Raw genomic sequence first — 14474 nt, 5'->3', positions numbered from 1 at the left:
TTAACTGTGGTAATAATAATAATAATTATAATAAATAACATAAATAACATAAATAATATATGATTTTTGTCATTTCCACAGTGCTTAGCAGTTCTGTTAATTCAGAATTTATGACTGACAACAACTATACTTGTTGTACTGGCAAACATCTACTCTAAAATATTGACAATAAATTAACAACCAACACAACAAAAGCCACACTGATGTTTTTGTTTGCCCATATCTATCCAAAAAACATGTCTAACCAGGGACCAAGTCCCTGCCAATGGATGGGATTAATCAGGCATAAAATACAATTATATATTGAAGGTCAGTTCTGTACACAGCCCTAACATGTAGGCAATTGATGTATCAGTTCTTTTTTTGAAGCCATCTCTTTATATGTACAGCGTTATGGTCATAAGAAGCTGCTTATTCAAACGACATATGGGATTATTTTCAAGTAGAAGAAAGGCTCTGTTTGACTATACTGAGATGGACACAATGTCAATGAGTCACTCCACCAGACCAAACACACCATTAACACGCCCACACTGCTCACAGTCACCTGCTGGCTTTTGCACTGAATATATGTGTGTGTATGTGTTCTGCCTTCTTCATATGGTTCATTTTGAACAGTCAATTATGTGTGATGGGGAGCCCTCTAATAAGCCCTCAAGGATGGATGTGGTTACTTCAGGGTATTGTGATTGGCGAGATGGCCAGATTAAAGCAGCTCGTAAAACTTTATTAGCACCCCACATTGTGACCATGTACAGACTGTGGGATGCATGTTGGCGGGCAGTTCAGAGCAACACACACACACTTGTTAGGTGTAAAGGAACAAGAGTCCAGACAGACATCATGAAACATGTATTTAAAGAGCATCTGGCAGTAGAAATAACCGATTCATTCATCCAGCACATGTAATTGTCACTTATACAATATACAAGTCAGACAGTTCACTTGAGAAATGTGCCTGTTGCTGTCTGTAGCTGCCATGGGACACAACATCGGGCCTGTCCAATCACATTCACTTTGTTCAGTTTTACTGTCAGTGGTAATGACTCTGGTGGGACCGTGGGCTGCTGACCAGTGTCTGCTCACATTACCTCACCCTCCTGGTATCATCCTCTCACTGTCTTCACTTGTTCCTACTCGTTATTTCATTTTTATAGTGAGAGCCAATTACATGCTTAAGTTTATTTAGTAGTGGGAAAGGAATGTGTTCCTTTGTTTACTTCGTTTGATTAGCTCATTCCAACTTTTAACTTCAGCTTTATTAGGAATATAATGTGAAAAGCTTGTATGACAATATCTTATGTTTTCAGATAAATTTGAGTTTTTACATTCCACAGTTATTGATCTGTTAAGCACTTTCTAAAAACACAAGTTAATGACTTTTGGTTTGTCTAAATCAAAAGACTTAATACTTAATGCTTTTCCCAGTAACACATCATTCTCGGAAAAGGAGAGCCTTTAATGACTAGTCACAAAGGGGAGTGGGTGTTATGGTTTTGAGGTTTAGTTGGTGTTTGGTCTATAAAATTTCTATTTATTTTTTTCTATTTTTTGTGATTCCTTATTTCTCAGCTTTTGCACTTTCCTAAAGTCTCTGTGACTCTGTCTGTCCATGTGCTGTTCTTATTACTGATTAGTCATTTCCTGTTTTATTTTGTTATCCAGTTTTCCTTTTGATAAACTTGTCTGTTTTGTTCTCAGTTGCTGTCATATGCCTTATTAATTCCCCTTAGGGAAATCAAGCTTATTTAATTTCCTGACGGAGGGATAATATGCCCTGTCTATCAAACCACTGATTTATGACCCCATGTCAAAGAATTTATGACTTAGGAAGTTATAAATTTTATGACAGTTATCATTTTTATGAATATTGTAAAATTATGATATGTCATAACTTGGTAATAATCAATAATCACATGTCCCAAAAATATGATCACGAAAATGTGGACTAGGATGATGAATAGGATGTTTGAGATAGAACTGGACTATAGAATCATTCATAATGGTGTGCTGTTGTCATTTTAAGCCAAAAAGTTTACTTTTTAGACTAAAAAAGCTTTTGTAACAGTGATGATGGAGGGAGATGGAGGCTGCATGCCCCTGCATGCCCCTGCATGCCCCTTCTTGATTGCAAACTGAGAGATTGACAGATAAGGTCTAGGAGTAGTCCCCGATGTTTGCAGACGACATTGTGATCTATAGTGAGATTAGAGAAGAGAGATATGGAGAGAAAAGGAATGTAGAAGCAAGACACAATACAGTGGTCCCTCGTTTATTGCAGTAGTTACGTTCCAAAAATAACCCGCAATAGGTGAAATCCGCGAAGTAGCTAACTTTATTTTTTACAATTATTATAGATGTTTTAAAGCTGTAAAACTATGGGCAGAAATCTATGCCATCAGAAACTGAATTTGAATAAGTTGAATTTGAATTTGAATTGCTCGGATTGAATCTGAATTGTAACTTGAATAAATGCTTTTAAAAACTGAATATGAATTAGCCTAAATTGAAATTGAATTTTATATTTTTAAAATGAATTCATTTGCTTTAAAACCGTATTTTATTCTTTAAAAATTTAGCCCTTGATTCACTACAATTCAGTTATTTGGGACTTACATCCGGTTCCGGTAATCAACCGCAGATTAATAGAACTATGTTTTACTAGCGGACCGAAAGTGTTACTGACGGGAATCTACAGCATCTCGACCTGAATTAAGACTTCAGAAGTCATTCATCATGTCGAATGACCAGCGGATAAACTCTCAGGTTGGTAATAAATGTATTACATGTATAAGACCAAGCGTCATGTTAACAAATGATAGCCGTACAGCAAGGGCGTAGATTTGGTTTTGGCATTGGTGGGGACGGATGATTCAACCACCGAACCCTGCCCTGTTTCTTTTTTTTCCCTTTTTGTCGTTGCTTCTTGATAAAAAAGGAGAAATATACTTGCCTACATATGCTATTCTACATGCTTTTAAACCATTTAAAATTACAATTCATAGTTTTACATTTGAATTATATAATGTTAAATTACTATTAAACAAATGACTGACTAAGTATTTTAGAGTTTAGTTTACTTCAGCCATATTTCATATAAATCAGGTATCATACAAACATAAAAATAGCTTCAAATACAATCATGACAATAAAAGAATATGACTTTAAGGACTTAACAACATTACTTCAGTTATAGTACACCAACATCTGTTATATTTTGGCACTAATGGAGCACTGAATGACCTGGTGGGTTTTGTCCATAAAACTACTCGTCTAAGATTACCACAAAGTAAAAGATCTCTCAGCAAAATTATGCAACAGTTTAGGCACTATTGCCCCGATCAAGTCAGTGAGCTGGGATTTTTCTATTCTAAACATGAACTACTGTTACAGCAACAGACATGGACTACTGGTGTCCCACACAACAACTCAATGTCCACTATGTGAAGGAGCCAAACACATGCCTGCTCCTCTCGTTAACTGAGATAAACTGCTGGCATATTGGTTTTACATCTATACTGTCCAGTCTCTCCTGGTGGACATGGCACACAGCAGCATTGTTTAATCTCATCCGAGTCACTGTTAACCTTACCCATCTTTTTAGTCTTCTGAGAGCACTGACGCTTCTTTTAGCCTCAGTACATGTGTTTTATCCTCAGATTACAATTATTATTGTGTGCGTGATGTGCCTCACCTTTGACCCTGGCTCTTCCCCTCTGAATGCACTAGGACATATTGCCGCCTGATAAAATAACACATTGATTCGTGCCATATAAAAAGTGAGACGTGTCAATTCAGATTCTTTGTCAAATATACACTAATGAATCAATTTACATCAGCAGCCTAACAATTGTCATGATAATAAATACTAGTTAATCTACAGCACCAAATTATCAGTCAGTAACCTGTGACCTCGCATCTTCACCTCTGTCCGAGCTACAACATGGCAGAGCTGCCTCTGTCACCTGATAAATAACAGTGAGACATTCCACATACATGCAGTCACATATGTGCTTCAAATACAGTCATGAACCAACAAGTCATCATCCAATTTCACCTGTGATCTTGTATCACCACTATTGGTTGGAATATTTGCAAAATCATGACTACCTCATGATATTTTGTCTCAAAAATTAACCCTATGAGTATGTCAGTACCATTAGGATGAAATTATTGTGTCACCAACATTTAACGTTAGACATATAATTTTAACAGCCTCTGTAAACTAATATCCGGGCTTACTCGAGGCTGCCGTTTTCTCTGACAGTTTCAATCAAAATTAGAAATGCTACTGTGGGAGACTGAGAGAACTAATAGTGCTGCATGTTGTGCAGTTCGTTTCCAAAACTGCGGTCAAGTGAGCCCTCACTCACGAAGTCACAGTCAAGCTAGCCGCACCGCCAGCCGCACCTAAAGTGTTGTTGCACTACTCTTACGCATATTACGGTATGGGTGCCGACTGGCTTAGAAACGCAGTCTTTTGTGTCCTGACACTATTTTACTTCACAATCCAATCCCAGTTTTGGTTCATCTCCACTTTTCCCCCTGTGATCCACAGCCCAAATTACTGTATGATTGAGAGAAAATTAACAATAAAATTCACCCAATATACTCTACTGTACTTTTAATATCCTCATCTTTGACCTCAGATTGCAGGAAAAATGTAAGAGCTGACGCAGATATTTCACTGGATTCTGAATCTAGGCCATCCCCACTCTTCACCCAGTGATCCACAGCAAAAATTACTGTACTTTTTGAGAAAAATGATTGTAAACTTTACACAATTTACTGTACTGTACCTCAGATTACAGGAAAACTATAAGAGGTGACGCAGATATTTCACTGGATTCTGACTCTGGGTGACCCCCACTCTGCACCCTGTGATCCACAGCCAAAATTACTGTATGGTTTTCCTGAAAATTGATAGTAAACTTTGCACAATTTACTCTACTGTACTTTTAATGTCCTCATCTTTGAGCTCAGATTACAGGAAAAATGTAAGAGGTGATGCAGATATCTCACTGGATTCTGAATCTAGGCCATCTCCACTCTTCACCCTGTGATCCACAGCAAAAATTACTGTACGGATTTCCAGAAAATTGATAGTAAAATCTTCCCATTTTGCTTTACTGTACTCTACATATTCTCATCTTTGACCTCAGATTACAGGAAAACTGTAAGAGGTGACGCAGATATTTCACTGGATTCTGAATCTAGGCCATCCCCACTCTTCACCCTGTGATCCACAGCCAAGCTTACTGTATGGTTTTTGAGAAAATTGAGTGGCCAGCATTCAGCACAGCAATTCAACATTCCCATTCTTCATCGATGTTTGAGCCATGTCATGAAAAATGCCAAGGACCTTTGTAAAAAAAACATTTATATCAATAATTAAAAAAGAATACAAGATTTGTAATGTAAAGGTCATACTAACAGTGATTTCATTCATTCATTTTCCCAGCATTCCAGAGAACTACAGGCTTGGAATGCATGTGTTTGGGCTCCTTGCATGCTGTGATAACGTAAAAGACATGGATGATGTTGTCCATAGTGTAGCAATAGTGTTTTGCAGTCCTTGTAGTGGAAGGAACGTAACAAAACACTACAACAACTTGAAAATCCTTATGCAAAAATGGGGGACCCTGGATTTGGTTGAAAAGACTGTGATTGCTGAAGATAACAAGGTTAGCTAAGATTTATTTTTTAAGTAACCATATTAATAACTTTTTTACTTGTGTCTGTCCCAAATGAATTAATGAATTCACATTATTTTAAATATATATATTTTAAACCACAATAACATTTTATATAATTAATTTTTCTTTGGTTTGATAACTTGCTGGAATACAGATATATATCTGTTTTACAGACTGATGTTCAGAATGCCCCCTTGAAGACCCATTTCCAGGCAATTGTTGACAATGCAACACTGGACTGTGAGGGCGAAACAAACATCTTTCATGCACCCAAATTTATTGCCGGTCTGGTAAATCACCTTCTACCACATGCAACTTTGTGGTCATCTTATCTTAATGACCTTGTAGTACCATATCACCCTATTAGAGCACTTCGCTCTCGCTCTGCAGGCCTACTTGTTGTTCCTAGAGTATTTAAAAGTAGAATGGGAGGGAGAGCCTTCAGTTTTCAGGCCCCTCTTCTGTGGAACCAGCTTCCAGTTTGGATTCAGGAGACAGACACTATCTCTACTTTTAAGATTAGGCTTAAAACCTTCCTTTTTGCTAAAGCATATAGTTAGGGCTGGACCAGGTGACCCTGAATCCTCCCTTAGTTATGCTGCAATAGATGTAGGCTGCCGGGGGATTCCCATGATGCATTGAGTTTTTCCTTTCCAGTCACCTTTCTCACTCACTATGTATTAACAGACCTCTCTGTATTGAATCGTATCTGTTATTAATCTCTGTCTCTCTTCCACAGCATGTCTTTATCCTGTCTTCCTTCTCTCACCCCAACCGGTCGCAGCAGATGGCCGCCCCTCCCTGGGCCTGGTTCTGCCGGAGGTTTCTTCCTGTTAAAGGGAGTTTTTCCTTCCCACTGTCGCCAAAGTGCTTGCTCATAGGGGGTCATATGATTGTTGGGCTTTTCTCTGTATCTATGAAGCGCCTTGAGGCGACATTTGTTGTGATTTGGCACTATATAAATAAAATTGAATTGAATTGAATTGAATTGAATCAATGATGCTTGGTACATTTTTTTATTTGTTGTATTACTATCTTAAATTGTCAGTTATCCATTAATGTAAATGTGCTACATGTTGAATTATCTATTTTAATTATGTTTTTGAATTACTTGTATTCTCCTTAGGGGATCTTGGACATCATGGTACTGGTCCTGCTTACCAGCAGCTCAGTAAACTCTATGGTGACATTCAGCAATCCAAGAACCAGGTATCATAGCCAAAAATGGCAAATTAAAGGCTGGACAAGTTGCAGTTACCACAGCAGGCAAACTACCTTGCATGAAGCTGATTCATTTGGTAGGCCCGTGTCTGCAGAATGACCCCACAGTGCACATGATATATCCCATGCAAAGAAAATTTTAACTAAAGGTATTTTGTCTGCGAAGGTTCTCAGTCATCCAGGTCATCGTAGTCAAAGGAGCTGAAGTTGTCGGGTCACCTCCTAAATCAACCATCTTTTACAGGTGTTTTGTGCCAGAAATGGAGTGTCCACTGAAGACTGAAGATACTGAATCTCTACACCTTGCCATTGATCCGTCTTGTGCCGTCATCTAGACAAGAGACCTTAACTTAACCACTCTCACATGCTCTGTACCTACATCACCTTCCCTGACAGTCGTAGCTTGGGTCATCTGAGGGTGAAATTATAAGAATGTGTTATTTTGCAAAGTGCTCTCTAGGTTCCTAAATAAAATATGGCATTGAGGTCATTTCTTCTGAAATATAAGAACCTCTCCTGGTTTTAATGGCACTTTGGATTTCCTTACTTTCTGTTCCACTCCCAACCCCAAATAGATGCTGACAAGCTGACACAGTAACATGGAAGAGGGAAAGATGTTGGAAAGGACTACTACAAATAAACCTAATGCCTAACACTGAAAAATGTAAAATAATAACAACAACAATAATAATAAAGATAAAAGATGAAGTAACATGTTATGTTATGTTAGCTTCAGTTGGGTTTTTGTGTGTTCTAGCCCTTTTTGTATTTTTGGGGGCTGATTTATGGGCCCAAGATTTTGATTGTTGTATAATTTAACCAAGTTTGTTTTGGGGTTAAATAAAAAGCCTTTTTGTGGACTTTAACCTGTGGATGATGTTCCTTCATTGCTTGGTTCATCACATCCACATTGGCTCCATGTGAAGTAAAACTTTTTTAAAAAAGAGTGCCGACACAGACTTCCTGTATTGGGGCTCTGGGCTTTGAAGATCGACAGCTGTAATAGGCCTAGGCTGCTGGGGGCTTCCATGGTGTGCTTAGTGTTTCTTCTTCACTCACCTATTTAGAGTTACTGGGTGTTTTATATGCCATTTTGCATTTAATCATTACTTATGATTAATCTCTCTCTTCCATAGCTTGTCTGTTGCCCTGTCTCCCTCCCTGACTCTGTCCTGGGTTTTTTTTGTTTGTTTGTTTTTACTGTTGGGGTTTTCTCTCAACAATTTTAGGGTCTTTACCTACAAGATAAACCCAATTTGAGTCAATTGTTGTGATTTGGTGCTATATAAAGAAAATGTAAATGTTTTCAATTATCTGTTTTTCTTCAGTGTGGGCTCATTGATCCCATGATAACTCACGCTGCAATTAATCTGTATAAAAAGTTTACTTTAAAACTTTCAACTAGGACAGAATGAGGCAGGTGATTATCAATGTCAGGAAAAAGCATAACGAATAAGTGCATTTGCTTAAGATACACATTGCTCCTTTCATAGCTTAAACATGAAATATTCAAATTCAAAAGAAACATATGGTCCACTCTTTGTGTGAAAGGCAGACATTTTCTTTTTTATTTGTTAGTTTATGGTGAAAAACCCCAGATACACACACAGTATTGTTGTATACTAATCAGTGAAACATAAAAGTACCTGCAACAATTCTTAGATAAATGATATTTACATTTGTATTTATTTACATTATGTATTTCAGATAATCATTGAATCACTTTTTCATGTTACAAACTGGAGTATGTCTTGATGCATGATGATTATTCCCTTTCTTACAGACTATATGGAAGTGTTATTTCATTATGTTCAGCTGCCGGATCTCGTCCACTCTGTTGTGGTGCAACTGGAAGGCGGGAGTGACCCAACGGCCACACGAACACTGATCTCCACACCAGCTGAATGAGCCCAGCTTACAGTTACACTTAGGACACAGCAGCTACACACACACACACACACAAATATATAAAAGAAAGGAAGAGAGAATGAACAAGAACTGTAAATTAGCAAAAGGTGGTCATATCAAACATTGATATGATATTGTTGGGGGGTAACAAACAATGATGCAAGAGAAAAGATGACACGTTTTTTACCTGTCCATCCATCACTCCAAGTAAGGCTTGCTCCATCCATTGCACTGGCTCAATAAAGTATGATGTACACTGGACCTCTCCTGAACAACAACACATCGAAAGATTACAAGTTCAGTAAGTGCGCTTACTTCGTAGTCTTTTTTATGGATGTACTGTGAAGCCAGTTTGAAACAGTCAAGCTTTCTTCAGTTTAGCCATGTCAACACAATGTAAAATCATATCAGAGATAACAAGTAACAACAATGGTGATCAGTTTTCTTTGCTAACCCAGACTTTCTGCTTTAAGACATGTGCAAGCTCAAATAAAAGTCTGTTTAATGCATTACTTCACTCTTTATCCTTTCACAAAATGACCTATTTATTCAGCTGTCCCTGTCATAAAACTAAGAAAACACAAATATCTTAAAATCTATTTTAGAAATAAATCTGAAACTTGCTTAAAACTAAAAAAAAAAAATATATATATATATATATATTATTATTTATTAGATGAAAAACAAACTGAATTCACATTTTAATGCCAAAATTTGAGCCGTCACACAAGTCATAAATTAAATTACTCAACATTCAACCACTAGAATGTTTTTTTAAGGAATGCAAGTAAATAAATAACTAAAACGAAATCTCTTGAAAAAAAAAAGTGCTTTTACTATTGTTTTTCAGCTTTATTGCAAGAAAGTTCATTTGAAAATTCCTGGAGTAACATCAGTAATTATATTTTCTGATTAACTAGCTTGTAAATATAGGTGGGGCATCCGTTAATAGAAATATGAAATATGGTAATATTAATACTGTTAATCTAGGGCAGCTGTATCTCTGCAACATAAAGAAGAACATGTGGGTGAAAAAAAAGTCAATGAAATTTTAAAAAAAGAATACCCAGACACTAATTAAAAATGACACTGTCAATAATTTATTGAGTGAATGTTCACAGTATGTCTTCTTACCAGTAAGGTTACTGGCCTTTTTGTGACTAAAGGCCGAAGCTCCTTCTCCTACTAAATGACTGAGAATACTGGAGCCACGAAATAGAGTTCGACTGCAAGGAGAAAGTGGAGGTTACTGCCTGCAGAAGCTGTAGCTCAAACTGGCACACACACCAGGCTGAATACCCCCTTTTCTCCATTCAGAAGCAGAGTCACTCAGTTCCTTGGATTCCTTAAATTACATTAGGAAATTACATATCCTATCCAAGATGTACAAACTTCGAGACAAACTTAAACAATACCAGGATACAATTGGTGTGAAAAAAGTAATTGCCCCCCTAACCATAATAACTGGTTGGGCCACCCTTAGCAACAACAACTGCAATCAAGCGTTTGCGATAACTGGCAATGAGTCTCTTACAGCCAACATGGAGAAATTTTGGCCCACTCATCTTGTGGAATTGTTGCAATTCAGCCACACTGAAGGTTCAGTTTCGTCCGCAAACCTTTTGATGTGACCCTCTTAGCTCCTCCTGCATCAGGTGAGACAATGATGCAGTTTTTCCACAGCATCTCAATCGGATTCAAGTCAGGACTTTGGACTACGGCACTTCAAAGTCTTCATTTTGTTTTCTTAAGCCATTCAAAAGTGGACTTGGTGTGTTTTGGATCATTGTACTGCTGCAAAAACCCAAGTGCGTTTCAGCTTGAGGTCATGCACAGCTGCCTGGACATTCTCCATCAGGATGTTTTGGTAGACACAGAATTCATGGTTCCATTTACCACAGGAAGTCTTCCAGGTCCTGCGGCAGCAAACAGCCCAGAGCATCGCACTACCACCGCCATTTTTTACTTATTGGTAATGTTGCTCCTTTTCTGAAATGCTGTGTTACTTTTATGCCAAATATAATGGGACACACCTTCCAAAAAGCTCAACTTTTGTCTCGTCAGTCCATAGAGTATTTTCCCAAAAGTATTGGGCATCTTCAAGACGTTTTCTGGCAAAACTGAAATGAGCATTTTTGTTCCTTTTGCTCAGCAGTAGTTTTTGACTCTGCCATGCAGGCCATTTTTGCCCAGTCTCTTACTTATGGTGGAGTCATGAACACTGACCTTAACTGAGGTACATGAGACCTGCAGTTCTTTGAATGTTCCTCTGGGGTCTTTTGTGACCTCTTGAATAGGTCATTGCTGCGCTCTGGTTGTAATTTTGGTCAGCTGGCTACTCCTGGGAAGTTTAACCCCTATTCCGTGTTTTTGCCTTTTACAGAGTTGTGTAGGAATTTTCCAGACTGACAGTCACTTTTTCACACAGGGAGCTGTACGTTTGGATTTGTTTTCCCCTTAAAAATGAACACCTTCATTTAGAAAATGCATTTTGCGCTTACTTTAAACATTTAAGTATGACAAACAAAACCAAAAAAGGAAATCAGGAAGTTGGCAAACACTTTTTCACAACACTGTAAATAGTTTGCTATGATCGGCTGTGAGTCATAAATTAAACTGTGGACTGTTGAGCTAAGAAGTAAAATCATCAACTTAACAAACTGTTTTGTTTTTGTGTGTGCCATCAGCTTATTCCTGTTAAAGACACATGTAATTTGAAGCATTCAGCTTCCATCTTTCACCTGCACTTCCTGCATCGATAGGATGCTTCAGAGGAGCTGGAGTGGGCAGGGTCAACAGCAAACACCTCCCTAGGCACCTTCTGTAACTCTGCTCAAAAACATGCACACATACAGAAAGGAAACATATAATTTACGAACAAGAAAGCACAACAAAAATAATGAGAAGTGCTCAAATGTTTAACTATAATCTCAGAATGTGTGTGTGTGGTTACCAGGGTATTTTTCAGTGATCTTGGTCAGTCTGTATTGTTTGTACAGAGGACTGGAGGTATCCACCTCACACTGCATTGCTTCGTACAGACACAACTGCTCCTCAAAACCACTGTTGACCCTAAAAGACATACATACAAGCAAGTGTGCTTTAGAGAATTTTTAAAAAATATAAATTTTATGTGTGGAGTAAGAAATATAATCTCTGGGGGATTTAATAAACATTAAATACAAATAACAGTACTTTAAAGAGAAACACACACTTACTGTACATCTGGTTTGAGACTCTTTAGTCTATGATAAGCCTCAGTGAATCCCAGTTTGTATCTCTTCATTAGATAAGCAGTAACAATGGTGGCACTGCGACTCCGACCAGCCTGACTAAAACACACACAAAACCATGTTTGCGGTTTGCCACTTAACGCGATTATTTCACATTACATATTTTCACAAGCTTAAGTAAAATAAAAGGAGCATTTTTTAATCACAATATCGCGATTTGATATATAAAATTGCCTTACCAGTGAACCAGTGCAGCCCGGCCACCATCTACAGCCTCTTTAATGAACCGGAAACTGGTGTCCATGTAACTGAGGAGGTCAGAAGTCTCTTCATCTAAGACATCAATCCACTTCCTAACAAAGGCTCTATCATCAGGAAACAGTGGGCTGGGGTCTACAGAATCTACAGACAGGATGTGACTGATGTTCGCACCGACCAGTTCCTGGTGGTCGTTGAGGTTAGCTGCAGTGCCGATGTACAGCCCAGGGTCCACCAGAATCATGACTGCAGAGACAAACCCAGTAGCACTAATGTCTGTGCAGAAAATATGGCCAGAAAAACATCAAGAAGTCATAAATGAATCTGAACATTCTTCCAGGCACTAACGACACAAAGTAGAACGGAGTAAATGGCTGTGTCTATAACCATTTTTTGTAGACCGCCTTTACAGCTTTAAACATTCTGATCACTGCCCAATTTCTCAAATCAAACCTTTATATTTTTTTCCCCTTTGGATCATCTTGGCATTTTATTTGTGAGATACCAATGTGAAATTAGGAGATTAAAATGTGAACATAAAAAACATCAATAAGCATCAAAAACAAAAAATACTTTTATACATACATACAAGTATAGGAATAGAATACAACTACGTTTTAATCTTAGAAGCAAATTTGGACCGCTGTCCTGAATTTTAATTTCAAGGTCACCCGGACAAAAAAAAGTGTCGAATCATCAAACAGTTTGCTGTCTTTGGCTTAAAATACGTTTTTTATTAAAAGCTTTTCCTCTTGAAAGCCACTTCTGCCACCATCGTTGCTGTTATTCATCAACTGATTACCATTCAGTGCCATGTTTCTCTATATAGTGTCTCTGACACAGCAAAGGATTAAAATAGATTCAAAGAAACCGTCACTAGTATTATTTTCAAGTAACTAGTTTTGTTTTCTGTGTCACAAGTAGCGATCGTCTTTGGTTCAGTTCAGTTGCCAAAATATGAATCTGAACTTTCACTTGAACATCTACTCATTCTGACAACCCACACACTCTCACATCGTTCACTCACTCGGGATCTCTCGCAGTCGTTTTCGCCTTTTTGCTGATTCTCACCGGCTTCGCCTTTTAGTGTGTAACGCAGCTACTGATTTAAGAGAAAGTGAGTGCAGTGAAATACGTTACAGACTCAAATATAATCCAAAAAAGTTAACGTGTCGTAGTCTCTGTATCAGCATTTGGTTCCTGTTTTAAAATGCTCGGTCGGAAACGTAGACGTCAACACAAACACGCGTCGTTAGTTCCGGCCTTGATACTTTCAAAATAATTTCAATAAGTATAATAAGTATGGCAGAAAATTAAATAGTCAAAACGTATTTACATATACGCTCTATGTACAGCCAGTATCTCTGATGTTAAACAAAGCAAGAGGAACACAATGGTGAATACCAAATTTGGGTCATTTTATTGATAAAGGGTTTTTTTTACTTGTTTTTCCCACCCACCCCTATCGACCATACCCCAGAAAAACATTTTTAATTGAAGATAAACTAGACAATGCTTGGAGAGCAATACAAAAATTCCAATAAATAAATAAATAACCTGGAGACCCTCTTGGCTCTTGGTTAGGGGAAAAATTTTAATTTCTCTTAGCTATTTGTTGAACATGAACATGAAAAGTGTTCACTTAGCCTGGCAGGGCGAAGGACACTGTCTCAGCTGAACTCTGGACACACACACACACACAGACATATATATACACATGCAGATATACACTCATCCCCCCTCCCCCTCCAAACGCCTTCGACGCTTATTTTCCTCCAATGCTGACGGTGGATCATGGAGACCAGCCTTATGCTGCAGGACCGGATACACTGTCTACACTGGCTGTCTCTCACCCTTTACCCATCCCTGTTGTTTGCCATGTGTTTCTTTGGTGTATTAAGAGTTTTTTCATGTGCTATGTGCAGAGGTGTTTTTTTCTGTTCTCAAACTGATCTCCCTGTTGGAGCTCAGTCTGGGGGGAGTTATTTTTTTCTCCTTATCTTTCCTCATGTTGTGCATTTTCCATGTTATACTCTGACCTGTCTTCCCCATGTGATGTTTGTGTAATGTATGTATGGTCGGAAGGGTAAGATGGCGCTGGCACGGCTGGCAGTCTTAACCCAATTTCTCTAGGGATGAATAAAGTATTATCAATCAA

The 14474-nt window shown here is 38.0% G+C and overlaps 1 protein-coding gene across 4 annotated transcripts; it reads right to left on the bottom strand.

Moving 5' to 3' along the window:
* Window positions 1-8586: 8586 nt before the first annotated feature.
* On the bottom strand, window positions 8587-13555 carry dusp12 (dual specificity phosphatase 12). 4 transcript variants are annotated; one of them, XM_085141967.1, is made up of 8 exons: window positions 13344-13555; window positions 12298-12562; window positions 12044-12157; window positions 11779-11897; window positions 11567-11654; window positions 9960-10051; window positions 9013-9092; window positions 8587-8858 (listed from the first exon to the last, which is right to left on the bottom strand). In XM_085141967.1, exons 2-8 carry the CDS (start codon window positions 12558-12560, stop codon window positions 8715-8717), a joined length of 900 nt encoding a protein of 299 aa, XP_084998093.1. In that variant the 5' UTR covers window positions 12561-12562; window positions 13344-13555; the 3' UTR covers window positions 8587-8714. The 4 variants fall into 4 exon arrangements, with proteins under 4 accessions (XP_084998093.1, XP_084998094.1, XP_084998095.1 ...); XM_085141968.1 differs by having other exon boundaries at window positions 12298-12592; window positions 13388-13555; XM_085141969.1 differs by having other exon boundaries at window positions 13388-13555.
* Window positions 13556-14474: the final 919 nt, after the last annotated feature.

Source organism: Neolamprologus multifasciatus, chromosome 18, assembly GCF_963576455.1.
Source record: "Neolamprologus multifasciatus chromosome 18, fNeoMul1.2, whole genome shotgun sequence".
Lineage (NCBI taxonomy): Eukaryota > Metazoa > Chordata > Actinopteri > Cichliformes > Cichlidae > Neolamprologus > Neolamprologus multifasciatus.
This window is presented reverse-complemented; position numbering and strand designations above follow the sequence as displayed.